The following is a 19897-nucleotide window of genomic DNA, read 5'->3' on the forward strand; positions in this document are numbered from 1 at the left end:
ATAAAGTAGATTAATGCAAACCTGCTKGAACACAGCTGAAGAACACAATAAAACAGAAACTATTTCAAATACTAAATCAAACATAGTTTTGCCTTCTCTATTATGTGTACTGGGCCAAATTCACCTCTCTGTAGGATTTTTGTTTTGCTGACCAAGTACATATATTTCAGGAATATATTTCATGCATGATCCTTGAATTCTAACAGCTAAAAAAAAATCAAATCCAACAGCTGAAAAGCTTTATGTGCAAATGGATATTACCCAAAAGAAGAAATTCAAATACATGAAGCATGCAAAAATCACTTGAAAACAACACAAATGGCAAAAAACTTGCAATATAAGAAACAAAATGATTACTTAAATGGGCCATATAAATGTCTGAATATCTATAGCTTTTCTGGGAATTGATGAAGCATTTTAGATTTTGGGATAAGAGGATTCAAGAAATTAGACCTGTGRACATGAGGGTGCAAACTGGCCTTCTGGGCTGCAGATTTTGGAACCTGCTTCTGTTAAATAACCACATAAGTAGAATCTTCATTTGCTTTAATCTTCATTCAAAAAGAAAATAATTAGAATTTCAGCAAGCACTTACTTAGTTTGGTTCCATTTAGTAAACACAGATGAGTCTGAAATGTGAAAAACAGGACTAAAGAAAAAAAATGACTGCAAAATTTATCTGAATTCAATGACCTTAATTGTACAGTATATTAGGAGCATGTAAAATACACAGTGGAAATCCACATATTTTAGTTTTTGTGAAGGGATGGTTAACACCTGCTAAAACCTCCAAACCAACATGAGTGATTTCTGGCCCGAGCAATGATAATTTCCATGTGAGAAAGTTTGAAAACATGGGAGAATGAAATCACCTGTTATGGGAACTCTCTCTATGCTGAGAGAGACCAACCCTGAAAGGGATCTGCCAAGTGCTGATACAGCTGGCCACGGAGGAGATGARGGTGGGAAGAGCTCATCATTTCCATTATTGTGACAGGGGTGTTAAAAGGAAGTGCTCTTGCTGCTGAGGCTGGAGGCTGTCCAGAGCAGGCAGAGGGCATCACTGACACTGGTCAGTGTGCAATGTGAGTTTCTTCTGAGTTCTGGTGGGATCACAGGCTCCATGGGTTGCATTTCTCCTTCCTCAGGCAAGAGCAGCTGAGCAAATTTACCAAGTGAGGAAAGAATAATTTCTTATGTGCTGTGTTCTTCAAAGGAGCATCAGGGCCCATCAAATGTAATTATTACCCAATGGAAATTTAAAATGAAACAAGAGACCAATTTTAAAAGATCATTTAAGTAATACCAGTATTATGCCCTAAGCTTATCACTATTAGTATCTGCAAGGCCAAATTTTAACATCATCTTCATTAACTGGACTTTGACACTCGTTTGTCACCAGCCTGACCCATCTGGGCAGGGGAAGAGGAGCTGCCCAGTCCAGGCCAGCAAGCACCAGCTGAAAAGCTGCATCCACAGGCATCTCCCCACAGAGATCCTGCAGAGGGGAAGCTGGCCATGGCATGGGGTTGGCACTCAGTTAACCAGGGKAAGTCCTGCAGAGGTGTAGGGTCACGAAACGGCAAAGTGGTGGGAGGACCGAACTTTGAGGTGTTTGTGAGCACTCACAGTTTGTCCAGTGTGAATGARGCCAACACAAGATTTTTGCCTTGGAAAGCAGCTAAAGAACCTGGCTTCTTGCTGGACAATATGAACTTTTGTTCCTGACTTGAAGGCAGACTTTGCCTTTCCTGTGGGTTACACATGTTGGGGTGATAGGGGAGCACCAATCCCACCCCCACATCTCTTTGCAGTGACAAACCATGGGACTTGCAAAATCCCCATACAGCAGCCAAAAGGGGAGGCTTTGCCTTGTAAGGTTGCAAGAGAAATCACTTTGAGCTGGGTAATTTTGGTCACAGGTTATGGAGCACCCAGCTGCACAGAGCTGATAAAAGCAGCAGGATTGCACAGAGGCACCTTTAGGCAGAGTGGTGCTCACCCCACCCCGGCTCGATTGGTGCCTGCAGCTGCCTTGGGGCAGGATGCTGCAGCTGTGACACAGTGCCTGCTTCAAAGGGGACCTGGTCCAACCTGCATTGACATGGTCGCAGGCATTTTTTACATTTTTACCAAAGGCACGAAGAAAATAAACAGGAAAAGCCTGGGGTTCTGTCAGTCAGATGAAATATTGAAAAGCAACATCAACTAAGGAGCTTGTAAAAACTCAGGTAACCATGCAAAAGCCTGCATGCCTCTTGTTCAGATCAGCAGTAATTAAAAGAGGGACAGGATCAAGTTAATATCAGTGAGATTGTTGGTTTATTGTTTTTTGTTTTGTTYCCCTCTCCTCTCCATGAAACTTCCCTCCCCACCATGAAATTACACTGGAGTCTTTACTTTGTTTCTCTTTTGATAGATGCTCTCCACCTGTAGTGATGCAATTCTAGTTATTCTGGCTTTCATATATGACTGAGCCCTGAAATAAACCCTTAAAGGATTTTATTTTATAGTTCCAAGCAATACTGCTGACACACAAATGACATACTGAGAGTTATATTTGAAGTCTTAAATGGTAACATGAGAATACCGAAAAAAAAAATTTAAGATGAAGCATAGGTATTGAATTTGTCTGTCTTACGGAAGAAATATTTTGTGATCAATAGATTGTTATGCTTTKTAGTAGTTAGAGTTTGAAGTTATACAAATAATCTATGAACAGATTAGTAGATACAGGTTTGTGTATCTCCTATTGTCATAAACAATACCTGTTYGGTATTTTACAGACTATATAATACTGGCAATAAGAAAATACTGATTAGTGCTGACCTAGATGGGTAATTGATGTCAACAGTAGATTTTTTATTTTGATCATTTTGCACTAACATATTACTGACAAGAAAAAGAAGTGAAATACACTGACATTTTAATGGCCATTCACATGGCTGATAGACAACCACAGAGGTATGAAAAAGAGTTTTTAACACTGCCTTTTTCTTTTCAGACTCTCTCTAAAATGCTTCTTCTTACTCAAAAATCCAGTGGTACACTTTCTCTCAGGACAGAGATTTGGCCACTATGCTAAAGCAACAGGAAGTTTTTAATTTTTAATTGGAAAATATAATTGCAACAGGAGACATAGCCAAGATTGTGACTTAGTGAATATGATGGTGACTTGGGTAGAAGACACAACTGCAATGGGCTTTTTACCAGTGCACTGAAGAAGAGGCACAGGGTTACCCACTCAGGAGATGTCAGAGCTACTCTAGTCTTATTTGTATTACTCTGAAACATTTTCCTTATAGAGCTGGCAAAAGCTAGCTAGTGATTTTTAGCTTAAATTATTAACTGCTTTGGGGACAAGTTAAACTGCATTTGCCTGTGAGTAAGTTACTCTATTAAAAAATAACTGGCAGAGCCCTACTTTAAAGCCATTGCTATTTTTATCTGCTAAATCAAGGGAGTTCCCTCCTGTGGAGAGGGCATGTGAGCTCAGCGCTGCCATTTGCTGCAGTGGGAGCCTCCTTCACTTTGGAGAGTCTGTGGAGATGCTGCTGCATTCACATCCTGCATTAAAACAGCTCAAATGTGGCTCACGGGGTTGTGCCTCTCTGAGGTGACCCAGGATGACCCTGCTGGAGGCCAATGGAGTTAATGGCAAGATCCTGTGCTGGAAATGAAGGAGGGCACTTTTACAGCCCTCTCAGCACAAACACACACTTTAAGGCATCCTATAAAAAAGCAATGGCTAGTATTGCCCTGAGTAAATTGGTGAGTACCAGAAATTCTCAGGTGCACAGTTAGGTCCCTTTGCAATAGTTTTACAATGCTGCTGCATTTTGTAAACCTGTTTCACCATAGCACTGAATTCAGCATTGTAACCAAAGACATCTCTGCCATTACATCTGTATGTCTATTAACTTAGGGCAATTACTCTGCAGAGAGGTGACAATTCCTTTATGGAAGGTATTGAATTTTGGTACTGCAAACAMTGCATCAATAAAGAAAGGCCAGGAAGAGAGCACAACATACCTGCATCATTCATAGGTGCATGGTTTTTTTTTATGGACTATATTGTCTAACAGATAATTTAGCCTTGGAAATTAGACATCAATTTTTAATTGTATTTAAATTTGCTCTTCAAGAAAAATTAAAAACATGAGCTACTCATTACTGGCTGGGCTGAACAGGAGTGAGATTGGGAAGAGGGAATGAAGAGGAATGAAAATGAGAGTCACAGATATGTCTTCTTGGAGTTTGCTGACCTTTAGAGGAACTCCCAACTGATTAGTAACCTTAAACATTGATAAATTAGACAATATTCACTGAACCCATTCTCATCTTTTATCTAGTAGAGACTTCCAGCTTTGTTCAATAGTATGACTTCTGCTCTTTCCACACTTGCAACACTGAGTGTCTCCCCAAGGATCAGATTCAAGTTTAGTTATAACCTTATATCTCAATTTTTGGCTTTTTAGCTGATAGCATACTGCACTGTGCTTCACAAACCTACAATAGTAGAGAGATCCTCCAGCACTCAGGTCAGGGTAGGCAAAAAAAAAAAAGAAAGGGATGTTTGTTTTTTATCTATAGACCATTTCAGTTTTGATTAAAAGCTGGTAYCTGCAGCTTTTTTAGCCACTGCCAAAATAGGCAAGCTTACAATGCTGCTTACTATGTTCTGTAGGTATCTGCTTTACCAGCTCCACTGTTTTTTTCAGAGCTTTGTACAGCCTTTGCGAGAGCTCAAGGATTCTGCCCTTGAAAATGCTCTTTCTTGACCAAAAATGAACTATGGTCTTCATGCACTTTCTATAACTATCCTGTACCCATTCTTGAATGAAATTGAAGTGCAGTTCTTCGAGGGTAAAAAACTTCTGTGAAACTTTCTCTCAGAAACAGGCATGCAGCTGTTCATTAAATCCACTGGAGATGTCACAGTCTGAGAGGAGAACAAGACCTCCTGACAACTACTACAGTCTGACAACTACTAGCAGGCAAGAAAACATTGCAAAGAAAGCAACTTGTTTTCAGGGGAGCTAACGCTCTTCTTTAAAAATTACAGCTTGCTAGGAATAGGACAAAACACAAAAAGCCACCTTGAATACTTGTTATTTATGTACTAGATGAAGAAAAGATTTTGTTTGGTCCAAAAATCATCATAACTTTAATGGCTGAACGTAAAAAATTTGAAGTGRAGGGTTTTTTTTCATGTTTTTAGTTCCTTGGGCTTGTTTATCCTATCAGCATTCAGTGGCCTAGTGTCTCTTGCATCCCCCAATCCAAAAACATCCAATTCTCAGTAAGACACAAGGGTTCAAGGGATACATGCAGTTGCATGAGTTTCCTTTGATCTCCTCCATTATGTGAAACTGTGGCAGCATCTGCGTGCAGGAAATAACTCAGTTTTGTACTACCACATACAAGGACTTCCCTTGAAACTTCATATCACAGGAATAATATTAAAGGAAGTTTTGCCTGTGCTGGTTTCATGACAATCTGAAGAACTCATAAGAGAGATGCTGAAGAGCAGCAAGGAAGTGGAAAAGAACACAAGTACTAATGTGGTATTTAAAATGTGGTCATCTTGGGCATCTTTGCCACCACTATTCTTTGCAAATTCAGCCTCTTCTGCCTGTAATTTGTAAGCTTTGCTTTATTCTTAATTTCTCTTTGACAATAACATAGCTTTGGTCACGTAGCCTCCTTTGTTTACTGTCCCAACAGAACAGTAGTGACAATAGGKTTTGCATATTGAAGTAATCCCCATGCATTAAGATACTTCACACAAACAGCAAAAAGAGCTGCAGAGTTTACGGCAGAGAAGCCAACCCATGGCAGAGGGAGAGAGAAGGAATTTGGAGAAGATCCCCTGTAAATCTGCACAGATACAAGTCACACACAAATGGTCTGTTCTAGCCTGGGTGACAGCACCCTGCTGGCACATAGGGTCTGATCTTTAGGTGTGTGCATTTGATGTTTAATCCRCTGTAATGACCCAGATGCATGAAGTTACTTATTTGGATCTTAACAAAGGTAAGACATGGCAGGCATAAGGCCATGCTGGGCTACATGGGGAGGAGCTAGACAGGCAATACTTAATCTGTGTTGTCCAGATGACCAGGAACGCTGGCTAAGAAGAAGTAACAGCACACATGAAAAYAATGTCCTTGAAAAGGAAAGATGGCACAAACAAAAACTTAAGRTAAGAGAAATATTTATTTAAATTTGCACAATAACAAGCTTATACTGAACAAAGTCAATCAAGAAATAATAGTAGGTGCAGTAAAACAAGGAAATATTGATGACTTTTCCCATCAGAAAACATTAAGAAGCCATGCCTGTGCATCACGGGTTTTCTTTTTCTTTTTTTTTTTTGGATTTTTTTTTGTTTTGTTTTGTTTTTTGTTTTTTACAATAATTTCTATCTTGGTTTTTTTTTCAGCGCACATACTGTACATATCACATCTTAGCTGCTAGGTTCATTATTCCTGAAGGCTTCATCCTTTTATTCAAACATCTGCTAAGATCTGCAGTAAGCAATCAAACACATTTGTGCAGTTCCAAGTATGATTAGGTAAATCTGCTGCGTCTGGTCAAGCACTGGACTCTCAAAGCTTCGGAAGACCCCGTAAGAGTTCCTAGTTGATTTTAGATCATGACATCATTATGTACAGTTTTACAATGTATCACTTTACATTAACCTAAACATTCTGCAAAAGGATGCCAGACAGACAAATAGCCAGAAGATTTGGGCCTAATCTCGTACAAAAGTTTACTTATCTGAGCTTGTCTTGAGTCCCATAAATTTCACTGTGATTCAGGTAACCGAGTTCATCATGTATCTGCACTTCAGATAGACAAAACCAACCTAATTTTAGTTTTAATTTTGAACAATTTTTGGTCTAAAGGTCTATTTTTGTGAAGGAAAATTCTTTATCCAGAAACTGTTTGTGAGAAATAGTTGTTGGTGTCACAGTTCCTGAAGGCACTGTGGATCCACTGAGCAACAGACGTGGCCATTCTAAAGGATGGAAAAAACAGAAAGAAGAATTGAAACCATTTGCATTTTGTGCAAAACAAGTAAATTTAACAAGCTCAGCTGTTTGCAAACACCCATCAGATTTGAACGTACAGATTTGTAAAATACAAAACATGCACAGACTTGGATCAGATTCATGACATTGTCCTCATGTCCTCATGCTGCCGGAGGGAACAGGCTATTATGATTCCTCTAATTGCTTGGCTTGTTATGGTCTGTGTCCCAGAGCTCCAACAGTCAAACCGAAAGAAGCTGGGATCAGTGGAAGGAACGCTCCCAACATAAAGGTATCAGGCATCTGCTCAAATACATAAAGCTGTTGAACAAGACAGGGCACTTGGGAATTTTATTCAGATCAGGCAGAAGGGACTCTGAGTTTTATTTAGCCCTGAATGCTTCAATTTCATTCATCCTGGCTGTAACACCAGCAAATATTAATCCATAAACTTTTTCCAGATAGTCCAGATATTCTTGTGAGACTATTAAGGGCAATTAAGGGAACAGATTGCCTATGGACATCATTAAAATACTGGAGAAAAACTATTTCTGCATCTCTACTACTTTTCTAAAGTCTGATTCTTACAATGCAAATAAAAACTGAGTATTATTTATAAATGAGTCCAAATACATTCAATTGCCTAAACAGACAGGACTTACTAAAGACCAAGATCTGAATAATTCAAGCATTCGCTTTCACTCCTGTTACAGAGGTTACAATCCTACTCCCCACCTTATTTACTTGTGATTAGAAAGGTTTTTTTGGCAAAGTCTGCTTTAGCTGATGCCCAGGTTTTTAAATTCTTAAAGGATTTGTGTAAACCTATTTTGCTATAGCTTGTTTAGAGAGGCTTAGACCAGAGCTTTGACCTTTCAGGAGATGCTTTACAAGACAAGAGTGGGGTGACACAGGATGCATGAGAAGGAGCACCATACAAAATGGGCACCATTACCCTGATCTGGAGGAGTGGGCTGCTTGCATCCAGAACTGCAATGTGAGCAGACAGTGTTTTTCAAAATGAACACTCCTTTGTAAAGAGAATGGAGTAAGATTTGGCTTGCTTAGGACAAAGCGGTACTTCTTCTTTGTTAGGCAGGTTCACACTTGAGTCATTAAAACTGTGGAGGCTGGCAAAGCACCTGTTTTAATCCTACTTTCACAATGCAGCAATACATTTGATTAATCTGTGTATGTGTTTACACTGAATACCAGTTGGTGCTTAAGGTTTGGTCTTTGCTGAACACAAAAGCACTTAGGCGGCCGCCACCAGAACAATACCTGCCTTCTGCATTGCCACTGATCAGCAGTGCAACAGGAGCACATTTCCCATCACTGAGTCTCAAAAGTGCTTTAGGGGAGAACCACAGACAACAATCTCTTTTACAGATGGGGAACCAGATGCAGAAGTATCTTAGGAATTTGCCTGAGCAAAAAATAACTTCTAGCATTGGAGCTGGTGTATAGCACCAGCTATGGACCCCAAAAGTACAGGTTTCTGCCTCTAAGCCTGTTTCAACMTCCTTTGGGCAGCAGCTGGCTTTCTAAACATTAGCCAGTCAGTCAGATTGCAGCATTTCTGTTTAGTCAGTGACCTGTTCTGACCTCAAGACAAATACTGACACCTCCTTGGTGCATACCAGTGCCCTTGAAGGGCTTTGCCTCCACTGCAGCACCTATTGCACACGGTATTGCACCAGGCAAAGTGGAGAAAGTGGAGCTTTATCACACTGAGTTCTCACACAAGGAGGTGTTGAAGACAGATTAATTTTATGAACATCTTTTCAAAGTAGTTAGTTGCACAATTTATTAGAGTTTGGGAAGCATCTTGCTTGGGAAGAACATAGAATAAAGCCCAAATTCAACAGTGAATTTCAGTAATAATTAAAGAACTATGAATGTATCCTGCTGTCTCCCTCCTTGGCTACTGTGGAAATGTCACTCTTCAGTATCGGGTGGCAGAAATTCACAATTCACTTTATGGGCTTATTTTGAATAGAAACTCTTATGTTAAGCCCTTTTTCATCCTCAAAAGGAGATGCCAGAATTCACATATGCCTATAGCCATTAATTTTTCTTCTCAGACAATGAATTTCTTTGACTACAAAACCAGTAAATGTTCTAAACACATTGATTAATTTTGAAGTACAAAAGCTATGTAACCATATAACTAGTCCTTTTATTCTGAAAACAATAACTATTCTCAAAAAGCAATTCTATCAGTTCCAGGAACACTATAGTATCAAACTGAACTAATTTCTCGTGCGATGTCTAGGCTTATATACCTATATTTGCATGTTTCCAAGACACTGTGGAGCTTGGAGCTCCATGATCAAATTGGATTGAGCTATCCCAGTGGAAAAGCAAAGCCCAGTACCGTGTCCACAGCACTCTGCATCATGGGCTGCTGTCCTGCTTCTGACCTGCTAGCACATCAAGCCATGCTTCTAGCACATGCAAGAGTACAGTTAACTAAGCTGAACACTTTTRCTGTCATCTTTGATGCTTTAAAACAAGTATAGACACCAACTGTTCACTGACCGGACTCGGTACATTAATATTTATGTGCCACAGAACAAGCTGGGAAGATGCATCTCAGCTTCATCTTTATAACCCTTACCTTGCACTGGCAGAGGGTGCACTCTGTGCCATGCTTAATCCAAGAAGATCCAGTGAAGCGAATGACATTGGTTTCATCCAGACATGTTTTAGTGATGTCATTGCGAATGGTGTCTGCTTGGCAGGGGTCAGTGACGCAGCGTGGGCAGCACTCGTTCTCGGGGAGGACACTGAATTCACAGTCCACCTCTGGGCATGGCAAGGGCCAGCAGTCAACTTCTCCTTGCTGTTTTCAGAAGGAATAAGATATTATTATTAGCTCTTATTTTGTTTCCCACCCATTCCTCTGAATCAGCATTATGTTTCCTAGCAGGCTGTTTGTCCCATCAGGTCCTGTTCAGAATTCAGCACAGAAAACTCTGATATTTACTGACTGTGGGACACACAGCAGATCAGGTGGGTTTTTTCTGCATGCTATTCAGGAAGTATATTAGATTTAGCTTACTTCAGCACACTCTCCATCAAGCTACAGCTGAAAATTCTCCATAAAAGTTATGCAATACAGGATATGGCTCTGTCCTTGTGAGGCCCTGCTTTGCAAGTGACAGAAGTTGTAACATGACTGCACTRCAAAAGTGAGCCAAAACCTCCAGTTTCACCTAATTCTTACTTACAATTTGGACTGTTGGCTTGCCACAGAAAGTCCTCAAGGTTATCTTTGCCATGGTTAYAAATGCATTGGCTGGATTAAGGGTGTCAGGGTACCAGCAGCCCAATATAATGGGGAACACCACCACATTTTCAGTGAGAGGACCTCCACACACTTACCATCTGCTTAGGMTTTTATGATCAGAATGCCTGAAGTCCCAAACTTTATCACCCCTTCTGTATGGTGGGTTTAGTACAGCCAGGGTAAGAAAAGGTCAGAGCAGAGACTTGTGTTGGAGCAATGTATCCTTAGAGGAAGTCACTGTATACCTGAACACAAATCTAAAGGTGTTTAATGAACCCTATCAGTTACTAGAAGCTGRGATCAGCTTCCCTTCACTTTGGACAAGGGCCAAAGTTGCAAATCTACTGGTCACAGAAAAGACTTCATTGAAATCATTAATGCACTTTTTTTGARCAGGTCCATCTCTGTCTCCAATTTATTCAGCTCATTTGAGCACAGACTGAATAGTCTGGATTAAGGGGGGGTAAAAAGAACATAATTTGATCCTAGGAAATCAGTTTATTCACAAAAAAAAATATATGTAAGACTAAGAGAATGAGGCGCTCACTATCTTCAGAGCAGAAGCTGAAAAAAATCGCACTTGTCACAGCTCCAAATTTCCACCACTTGATGCAGAAAGTATTGTGAAGTTGGTCTTTTACAAAATTCTCATCTAGGTCAATTTTCTTCTTTTTGAATTGCATGATGGTAAGAATGAAAKCAATCTTTCAATCCAGTCCCTGATCTTGATACTTCAATCTATTTTTGCAGTGATGGACAGTACAAGGAGCAGACAATGCTTTGCCACCCAAAAAAATCCATGACCACCGAAAGAGAGYAGGCTTTTGCTACAGAAGTAGCATCTTGAAAAAAAAAAAAAATCTGTGATTCTAAATTGTAGGGGTTTTTTTAAATTTCATTTTTATGACACTAAATGAAGCACATAGTAATCTGTTTCACTGGATTTTAGCAGTGGTAGCACTGAAAGCACAGTGGCTTCTGGCTGTTACTCATGACACCCTGACAAGCCAAAGCTGTTCTATGGACTAGCCTTTTTATTTGGAGGTAAYCTGTGATAAAAGCTAGTTTTTTATCTTGGGATTTTCTCTGTCATGGAAACTTCCTGAGCAGCATTATGCAGAATAGTTCTTTTCAGACTCTGAAATACATGCCTAGGACAAAGATGACAAGCTTTAACAGATGTGGGTTTTTTCCAAACCTAATTTCACTGCTTTGGAAAATGTWTGAAGTCTTCTTATTTTTGTTACTCAAAATGTCCAAATGAATAAATAAGTTTTTGTTTACCAGCACCCTTGAAATTACAAGCTGTGATAATAAATACATATGTAGAATTTCCTTATAGAGCTTCAAAGATCTCTAAATGAGTGAACATGAGTGTTGTTGTATAGGTGCCATATCCAAATGACCTCCACTCTGCTGAAAGCATCTTCATGATTAAGTAATTTATATCATGTCTATTGTGTCAAAACACATTTTTGACAGGAACTTGACAATACTGACAAAAATCCAGGAAATACAGATTTTGATTATACATGTACTTCAGAGGAAATTAAGTGGATGTTAATGCATGAAAATGAAAATATTGATATCATTTTTTTCTGATTTCTGCTGCTGTATAAGGAACCTTACCAGACAGCGGCACTGCTGACAGTTCTGTATCCAGGAATCACCACTGTTGTAGGWAAGCTCCCCACTCTGATGTAAACATTGACTGCTGAGCCTCGGGTCACACTCAGGACAGCAGAAGAGGTCAACAGTGGGATTTTGGCAGTCACAGACCATTCGCCGGCACATCACATATCCATTCTGTTTTCAGAACAGAGACACAGAGTGAAGGCAGATATTTGCACAACTTCAGCCCTACTCAAGCCACTTTTTTTTTTAAATTTTGATTCTAGGCCAATAGCAGCTCACAAGTTTTCCACTACACAGTATCTTTGTTAAAATACAATCCAAACTGAGCCAGATATCCTAATACATCCTCAGTAAATACCATAAAGTTCCCCTGTTTCTTATATACATCCTTCATTCAACCAACCCTCAGGCAGCTCTCCCCTGAGGTGGTGAAAACCAAAGAGTGTCTTTCCCAAGGGTTAAATTTTAATGGATTGCACTACGTTTGTCATTCTTACATGAATGATTCTAGCTGAGTCTTGCTTTAAACTTCCAGATCATAAGAAGTTTACTTCATAGGATCAGAATACCAGATCRGAGGGTGTCAAGGATGATTAACCCCCTCTCTTCTGTAATTATTCACCATCATCATAGGAAGATGACAGGTGATATGGAACCAAACCATGTATATGAAAGTTGAGCTGCTGAAATGCTCAGGACACTGTCAGCARTGAATTGAGCGTTCATTCTCCATCAGCATTTAGTTTGGGATCAAACTTTCCACTGCAAACATTTGAGAAACTTAAGTTGAATTACTCTGCAGACACAGAATCTACTTCTATTTATAGGCATCTGCTAGAGATACTTGCATCAGTCTCCAACCYCAATAGGTGTCTAGACAGTTTATTTTCATGAAAATGTTGTTACTCCCACCCAGAGAACACAGGTGGCATCTCTGCTATCTAAACAGTACTATCATCCTTCTCCCAGTATCATATAATAAACTTCCAACGAATGTTTTGCTCACATAAATTGGAGAGAAAAGCTATCCCCAAACCCCCATGTACATATGATTTTATTTTCTGCAGCTCCACACATGCACCTGAGAAGGCAGCTTAAACAGGAATTTCACTTGAATCATGATGTTMTGCCCTTCCTCCCTGCCACCACCTTGCAGAACGGTTTGTACTGACCTGGCACGAGCAGACGGAGCATCTGTCATTCTCCAGCACCCAAATCTGACCRTTGTGCTTGATTTTGCCCTCGTGGATGCAGTCTCCTGTGCAGTTCTTGCCATGGGGACACCGACAGTCGTACCCACCRTCCAAGTTAAAGCAAACAGTGTCGTTGGCACAGCTATGCCTTCCAGTTCCACATTCATCAATGTCTGCAAAAACAAACCATGTAATGCTCTTAGACCACATTCAATTAACAAAAATGTTCTTGTGGCAGTCAGTATAAATGATTCGTAGCCATTAAGACCTTCAGCTGAAAATTAATTCATACTTCACCAGAATGGGGAGAAATAACTTAAAAATTCACAAAATATATTTTATGAGTCACATGAGCTTTTTTTGGATCATGTTTTAACCTGGTATTCTGAGTTTTGCTGTGCATCTTTGTAAGTGAATGAGATTGAGTAAAGTAGAAAGAACGAAGAAACCACAAGAAACATGAAAGCAAGAAAAATTCTTAGCTCCCTAAAGAGCTTTAGTKTGTGGCAACCATTCATGAGACATGTTCAGTGAAACAAGAACAGCTTCAGAATCTTGTTCTTAAAACCTTTTACTAGCTCTGTCTAGCATTTTTGAGTTCAGTTGATGAGAATTTAATGTGAAAGGTGACGTCTGACCTGTAAGCTAATTTAAGCAAGCACACCATGCTTAAAGTTTCATCATTTATTAGCATGAAAACTAGAATGTTTCAAATATTCAAGCTGCAGTGACAGCTACAGCCCTTGTGTCTAGAATAATTAAAAAAAAAAAAAAAAACAAGAAAAAATATCATGTCTCTAGTGGATAAAAATAAATTACTTCAAAACAATTAAATCCCAAAGAATTAGAGAGTACTGCAAAGGCCTGCTTCATAAAGGTACACACAATTATTTTGCTTAACAGGACACACTACCTTCTACTTGAATAGTCTTTATTTATTTTTCAGCTGTTCAAATGGAGAAAAACGATTGGAGAAAGAAGTTTCAAAGGGGCATGAAGTAAATGGATACATGCAATAAAAAGTGGAAAACAGAGTAAAGAACTATGGTGATTGTAAATATCAGTATATTGAATTCAACTCTAAAAACAATTTCACAACAGCATGGCTCAAGTTCTTGATTAAAGCTCATTAAAAAGTAGTGTTGTTATAATTAAATGTCCAACAGAGGAGTATGAGATAAAATAAGCAATATGGTCATGCATGTCTATTTCACCACCAGAATAAAAAATTTAATAAAACACTCAGCTTTGGGTTCAACAATGGAAATGAAACCTTCAGTCTACCTCAAACACATTCAGTTTAAAACAAAAGAACTCAATTATCATTTCAATTCAAAGTGTGGCTGTGGCCGAAACCCCACAAAGGTAAACAAGTTGCTAACATGAATRTGAATTGGGATGAAAGACAGCAGGATAATTATTAGAATTCCATTGTACAAATAAAGCAACATTGTGAGTTTCCTTCAAATACTGTGTGCAATAACAGTGGCATCATCTTAAAATGAATTGCAAAATTACTAAGGCTTATGGGAAGATTGAGGGAAATATAATTTGAGAAGAAATGAAAGAAATGGATGGTTCATTTCTAAAAGAACATCAGCAAGAAGGAGTATAACAAAAAAAATAATGAGTACTCCAGAGAAGACTTACTGAGAGCCTTTTTTGTCCATACTGTCTAACACAAAAGATAATGGAACTGAAAGACAACAAATTTAAGGATAAAAGGAAATAACTTTTCATACAATGCATAAACAAACTATGACACTCACTGCTACAGAATCCTAAAAGGCAAAAAAACAATTGTATAGCTAAAAGTATATAAAGCTAGAAAGAATATTCAATTTTCAGCGCTAACAGATTTTGGGAGAGAGAATACATTTCATGCATTAGGGCCCATGGTAMACTTATTTATGTATCAGGTAATCCAGAACAGGCAAATCATCTCAGATCTCTACATTTTCTCCCTCATGGTCTTCTGAAACATCTGGAGGCAGTCACTGTTGTAACAGGGCAGAAGAAAACTGGCACCATGAACCTAATTCAGTGTGGCTGTTTGCTTGRACCTGAACAGCTGAGACATCACGAGCACATCAGGCAGGGAAATCCACCCCAACAGAAAGGATACATAATCAGTGGAACAGACAGCCCTGCTGAGGCTGTCCAGACTCTAAACTGGAAGATTTTTAGAAAAGTAGCTAACATGAATGTTGGCTTTTGGTTTGAGTGATGCTGGTTTGGGAAGWGCAGAGGGATGGAAGATCTGCTCTCTCCTTCCTATATTTTCTCTTAAATCCAACCTGAAAGTGATGTAATATGGTAATTTAAAATTAAGGTCTTCATGTACTCAGTATAACTGTTCTTAAGTTACTCAATAACAAGAACAGATGCAAATTCTGTTTAAATATAATGATTCAGATTAACAGCAGGATTCTCTTTATTATCAAAGTAATTTTTAATAATTTACTTTCCAAAGCTTGTATTCATCTGTTTAGAACACTCTTTTGTACAAAACTTCCACACAGATGTCATAAATTAATAATGCCACTTCTCAGCAGCCTGGACACTTAACAGAAGGCAGTCATAGTTAATGAGGTAACTGGACAAAGTTCAGCTGTCATATAAATAAGAAAGGTTTCATTTAAACAGCAAATGGTGATCCTATAAACACTAACTCTGCATTTGGCTCTTATATACAARTCTATTTCACAATTTTCCCATGAGAAAAAGGCTTCTGAGGTTTATTTTTCAACACAGCCACAGTAACTGAAAATAATGGAGGTTTCATCATTGACTCTGGTATTGAGCTGAGCTTATCTGGCAATGAGAACTTRTGAAAATTCCCAACCTTGTTTTTTTCAGTTGTTTGATTCATGAAAATAAATGTTCTGGATAGGGCAATTTAAATATCCCTAGTCACAGCAGGAGCTATTTACATTTTGATTCTAAGCTAATCAGAAACAGCAGTGTGTTTATGATGCAGCAAGAGAAACACCAACTTTTCATGCATGAAACTCTCATCTGCATTATTCATCCACATCAAACTTCAAGCACTATCAGCAAAGAACTTGCACACAAATCATCCATACCAAGCAAAACTTYGTTTCATTTTCTTTTTTTTACTTTAGTCTTTCAATGGAGGGAGAATTATGTTACTGAAATTTTGTTTACAGCCCTAACCAGCTAAGGACAAGGTGCACTGGGCCCTATATCTTTTGTGCTTGAACAGGGAAGATGGTAGGATTGCAGGTTGTATATTCCAGCATATCCAGCCACAGAGCCATTTTATTACTGCTCCCATATTGTTAATAAAACATACAAGCAAGCAACACTCACACTCACCGCCTCCCCCCCTCCCCMAAAAAAAGCCCTGAAAAGCCCTCCCCAAACCTCACAAAACCAAATAGTTCACTTCAGGCTATTTACAAYACTCTGCTTAAGACCAAGCAGCTCGAATGTTGTGACACTAGAACATTATGTCTCAAAAGACTCGGGGGTTTGCCTCAATAAAAAACAAAAAAAYGAAATGTAATAGTTATCTAGTGCTAAACTGAAGATCACCTCTTTTTTACCTAAGCTACATGAAAAATTACAGCAGCTTTGATCTGTCACATTTTTAAGGATTTTCCTTTTCTTACCATCATTTCTAGGTACAACTGAAAGTTGCAGCTTCCCCTGTTCTGATGAACTATCCAGAYTTACATACAGAGCATTCACACAAARCCCTAAAGGGTCTATCTGAGACCAGAATCATTCTGATATCTGTTAGACTCACATTTTTGTAAAGAAAAGATGAACWTTTGTATCACTGAGAAATATTGGAAGAGAGAGTTTGGGAGGATGGACAGTTCCTTTGCTCTGAAACAACTGAATTTTCAGTTACCTTTGCTCTGAGGAGCAGCATTAGCTCAGCAAGGTGAAAGTATCAGGATACCTGAGTACTTTGTGCTTAAGATAAAAAAGGAAGGAGTGCATTTGCTAGGGAGCCCAAGCTCCTCTGAGCAGAAAGTTTTATTTCTGCTCTTTTCTGTCCCRAGTAAATCAATTGACTGATGCAATAATTCTTCAAAGAGCAAGTGAATTRTCAATAATTTATTTGCAAATTCATGTAAGCCAGCTGTCACAGTGCTTGCCAGATGTGAAGATGAAGAGCTGAGACCTCAGATGTTGGCAACRCCAGCTTGACAGGAATGTTGTTTCCTGATACAGTAAATGTGTTTGAATTGCTGTCTTATTAAAATGTAGTGGTCAAATTTCTGTTTTATCAGCCCTTTTATAAAAGATGAGAAACACGGAAAATTTTGTATTCTTCCCAAATTCCAGAATATTTAAATATGAATTTGTCTCCACATCTTCCTTCTGTTTGGTGATGCTTAAGCTAGGTTCCCAAAATTCAGTATTGAAGCCTTAATGGCTACAGCTCTACTTGGGATAGATGGGGGAAAAAAAAAAAAAAGAAGTAACTTTATTTGCTGACCTTTTATGACCATGAATAAAAGCAAAAGGATTTTGATGGAGCTTTGTGAGTGCTAGTAAGATTTCCTGCTGAAGAGCAGTGATTTTTTATTTCCTGTTTCTCTTAAGTGCTATCAAAAACAAAGCTTCTGTTAAACCTAAGTGTAGGACTCCAAACTGACAGTGGCTTTTTAACTACAAGACATGTCATGTACTAGTTAAAATACCAGATGTACTATACAAWAAATTGAGACATCCTGACAGCCAGCAATTCCTCTGGCTTCCAGATCCAGAGACATGAATGCTGGAGTGGCCGTTTTGGACTTTGCACAGTCAGTAAGGCTGGAGCTTGTAATACACCTCCATCCCTCATTATCCTGGATTGTGGAATACAGTGTTCAAGCAGAGCCTCAGCCTCTGTGCTGTCAGGCAAGCTGCTCTGTCACACAGAGGAAGATGATTCTAATTCTGGAAGCAGGATGGCAGAAGAAAATTATGAGATACTTCAGAACAGAAAACACAAACATATAGATAAACCCTTACAATGAAAAAAAAAGATTCTTTTATGAATTGGGCATTCTGGATTGATCTTTCCAAACCTTTCATTTGCATGTTTCTCATTTAAAGAATGTAGCACCTGCTGAGAGTGAAGGTACATTGATCTCATTCTATCCCAGCAACAGCTGGTACCTGACACACGCTCTTGGTAAATCCTAAGGGGCTGCCTTAATTAGGTGAGTGACTCTTCGGATGTGGATGTGTGCAAAATGTCCAACAACTGATGAGGTGTAACCTGAACTATTCTGGTATGAGCCAGTACAGCCTTCCTCTTCAACTGATTCTGGAAGCTTTTAGACATTGAAAAGGGCAAATTGAAAGGAATCAGGATGTTTCGCAGAACTGCAAGGCAAACATTAATGGGGCCTGAACTTTCTTATTTTAGGATTTTGCCCAGAGTTGTTCCAGTTTTCTTACTGCAATGAAGCCTGAGGATGCTTCTCCCTTAGCCCAACTCTCTTTATGAAATGGYACATAAGAGGCAGCCTTCAGCACCAATAGGACTGTTTAAAGAAACTATAAAAAAAAAACTGTCAGAGGGTGAAGAGGAGGATACCAGTTAATATATCAGGCTGAATGCTTTATTTACATATATAAAATTTAAGACTTCCCAAAACCATACAATTTTCAAAGACTACATGGCTGATATTTGACTTTTCTGGAAATATGGTGATGCATAACCTAAGTCTATTTCTAAGGGAAAAACAGCAAGTGCTGGTAAGAGGTTAAAGCCCTACAGCTGCATTTCCCATAATTTCTCTCAGTAATTTTTATAGATACCATAGGACTACCTAGGAGTATAATGTGAATCAAAGCTATTAGCAAAGGAATCTCTAGGTCTTACACTGCCTGAAGGTACAATAAAATGGGATTATGAATTTTTGCATTCAAGTACACTAGTCAAAATACTCAATATTCTCAGTTGTGCCAAAGAAGCACAGTAGCCAAGGTCAATATATGTGTAAAATAGGCAATTCGGTAACTATTATTTAATTATCAAGCACTAAAAAAGTCTAATGCTACCAAGGAGCCCACCTGTAGCTAGGAATATTTTAGTGTGATGTCCTAAAGGGACTTTTCCACCAAAAGGGATAGGTGCAGTTTTGGTATTCTGTTAAAACAAGGTTTTTAAGGAAATTCTCCTGAGCCTCCATGTTTTTAACAGAGGTGTTTCCATGTGGATTTTTAAAATTGGAGGCTTTGCTAAAGCAAACACAGACCTGATTACACTGATCACTAAAACACCCTGTGTAGTACTATCAGCACATGCCCAGGGGACACAAACAGACCCAGATTTGGGGCCGACCATGTAGAACAATCAAGAAAGAAAATTTGAATCCACACTACCTTGGCTTTTACAGGTTTTTTCCRCTAAGGAAAGGAACTTACTTCAAAGCAACTAAAGCTTACAGAAGATGAGTCAAGTCAAGCCTATTATGCACTCCATATAAAACACTACTTTGAAGTAGTTTGCACTGTTCCTTCTATAGATCTGCACACTGAAGCACTTGCACAAGCCAGAAAGTTTCAGAGAACAGTGGTCCTGGATAGAGTTGAAAGTGAGAATTGCAGAACTGTGATTTGAAATTTGACATTAGTATGGGCTGAAGTTGCTGCCCCATTAAAGTGACTGCCTAAACGATCACCCACCAACAGCTCAATCTAATCACATCTAACCGTGGCTACTGAAGAACTACAAAAGCAATCCGTTCTCTTTTGTCTTTAAACCC

At 38.9% G+C, this 19897-nt stretch overlaps 1 protein-coding gene across 2 annotated transcripts in view; it reads right to left on the bottom strand.

Annotated features, from left to right (window-relative positions):
* Positions 1-6212: 6212 nt before the first annotated feature.
* NELL2 (neural EGFL like 2) overlaps positions 6213-19897 on the bottom strand; it is a 133651-nt gene continuing 119966 nt past the window's right edge. For both annotated transcript variants that reach the window (XM_057366158.1, XM_057366157.1), the window contains 4 exons: positions 13137-13330; positions 11959-12135; positions 9658-9882; positions 6213-7024 (listed from right to left, as the gene is read on the bottom strand). In XM_057366158.1, coding sequence (XP_057222141.1) covers positions 6974-7024; positions 9658-9882; positions 11959-12135; positions 13137-13330 — 647 coding nt within the window. In that variant the 3' untranslated portion in view covers positions 6213-6973. The remainder of the gene's footprint in view (positions 7025-9657; positions 9883-11958; positions 12136-13136; positions 13331-19897) is intronic.

This window comes from Malurus melanocephalus, unplaced genomic scaffold, assembly GCF_030028575.1.
Source record: "Malurus melanocephalus ecotype Western Australia unplaced genomic scaffold, MMel_1.1 scaffold_60, whole genome shotgun sequence".
NCBI lineage: Eukaryota > Metazoa > Chordata > Aves > Passeriformes > Maluridae > Malurus > Malurus melanocephalus.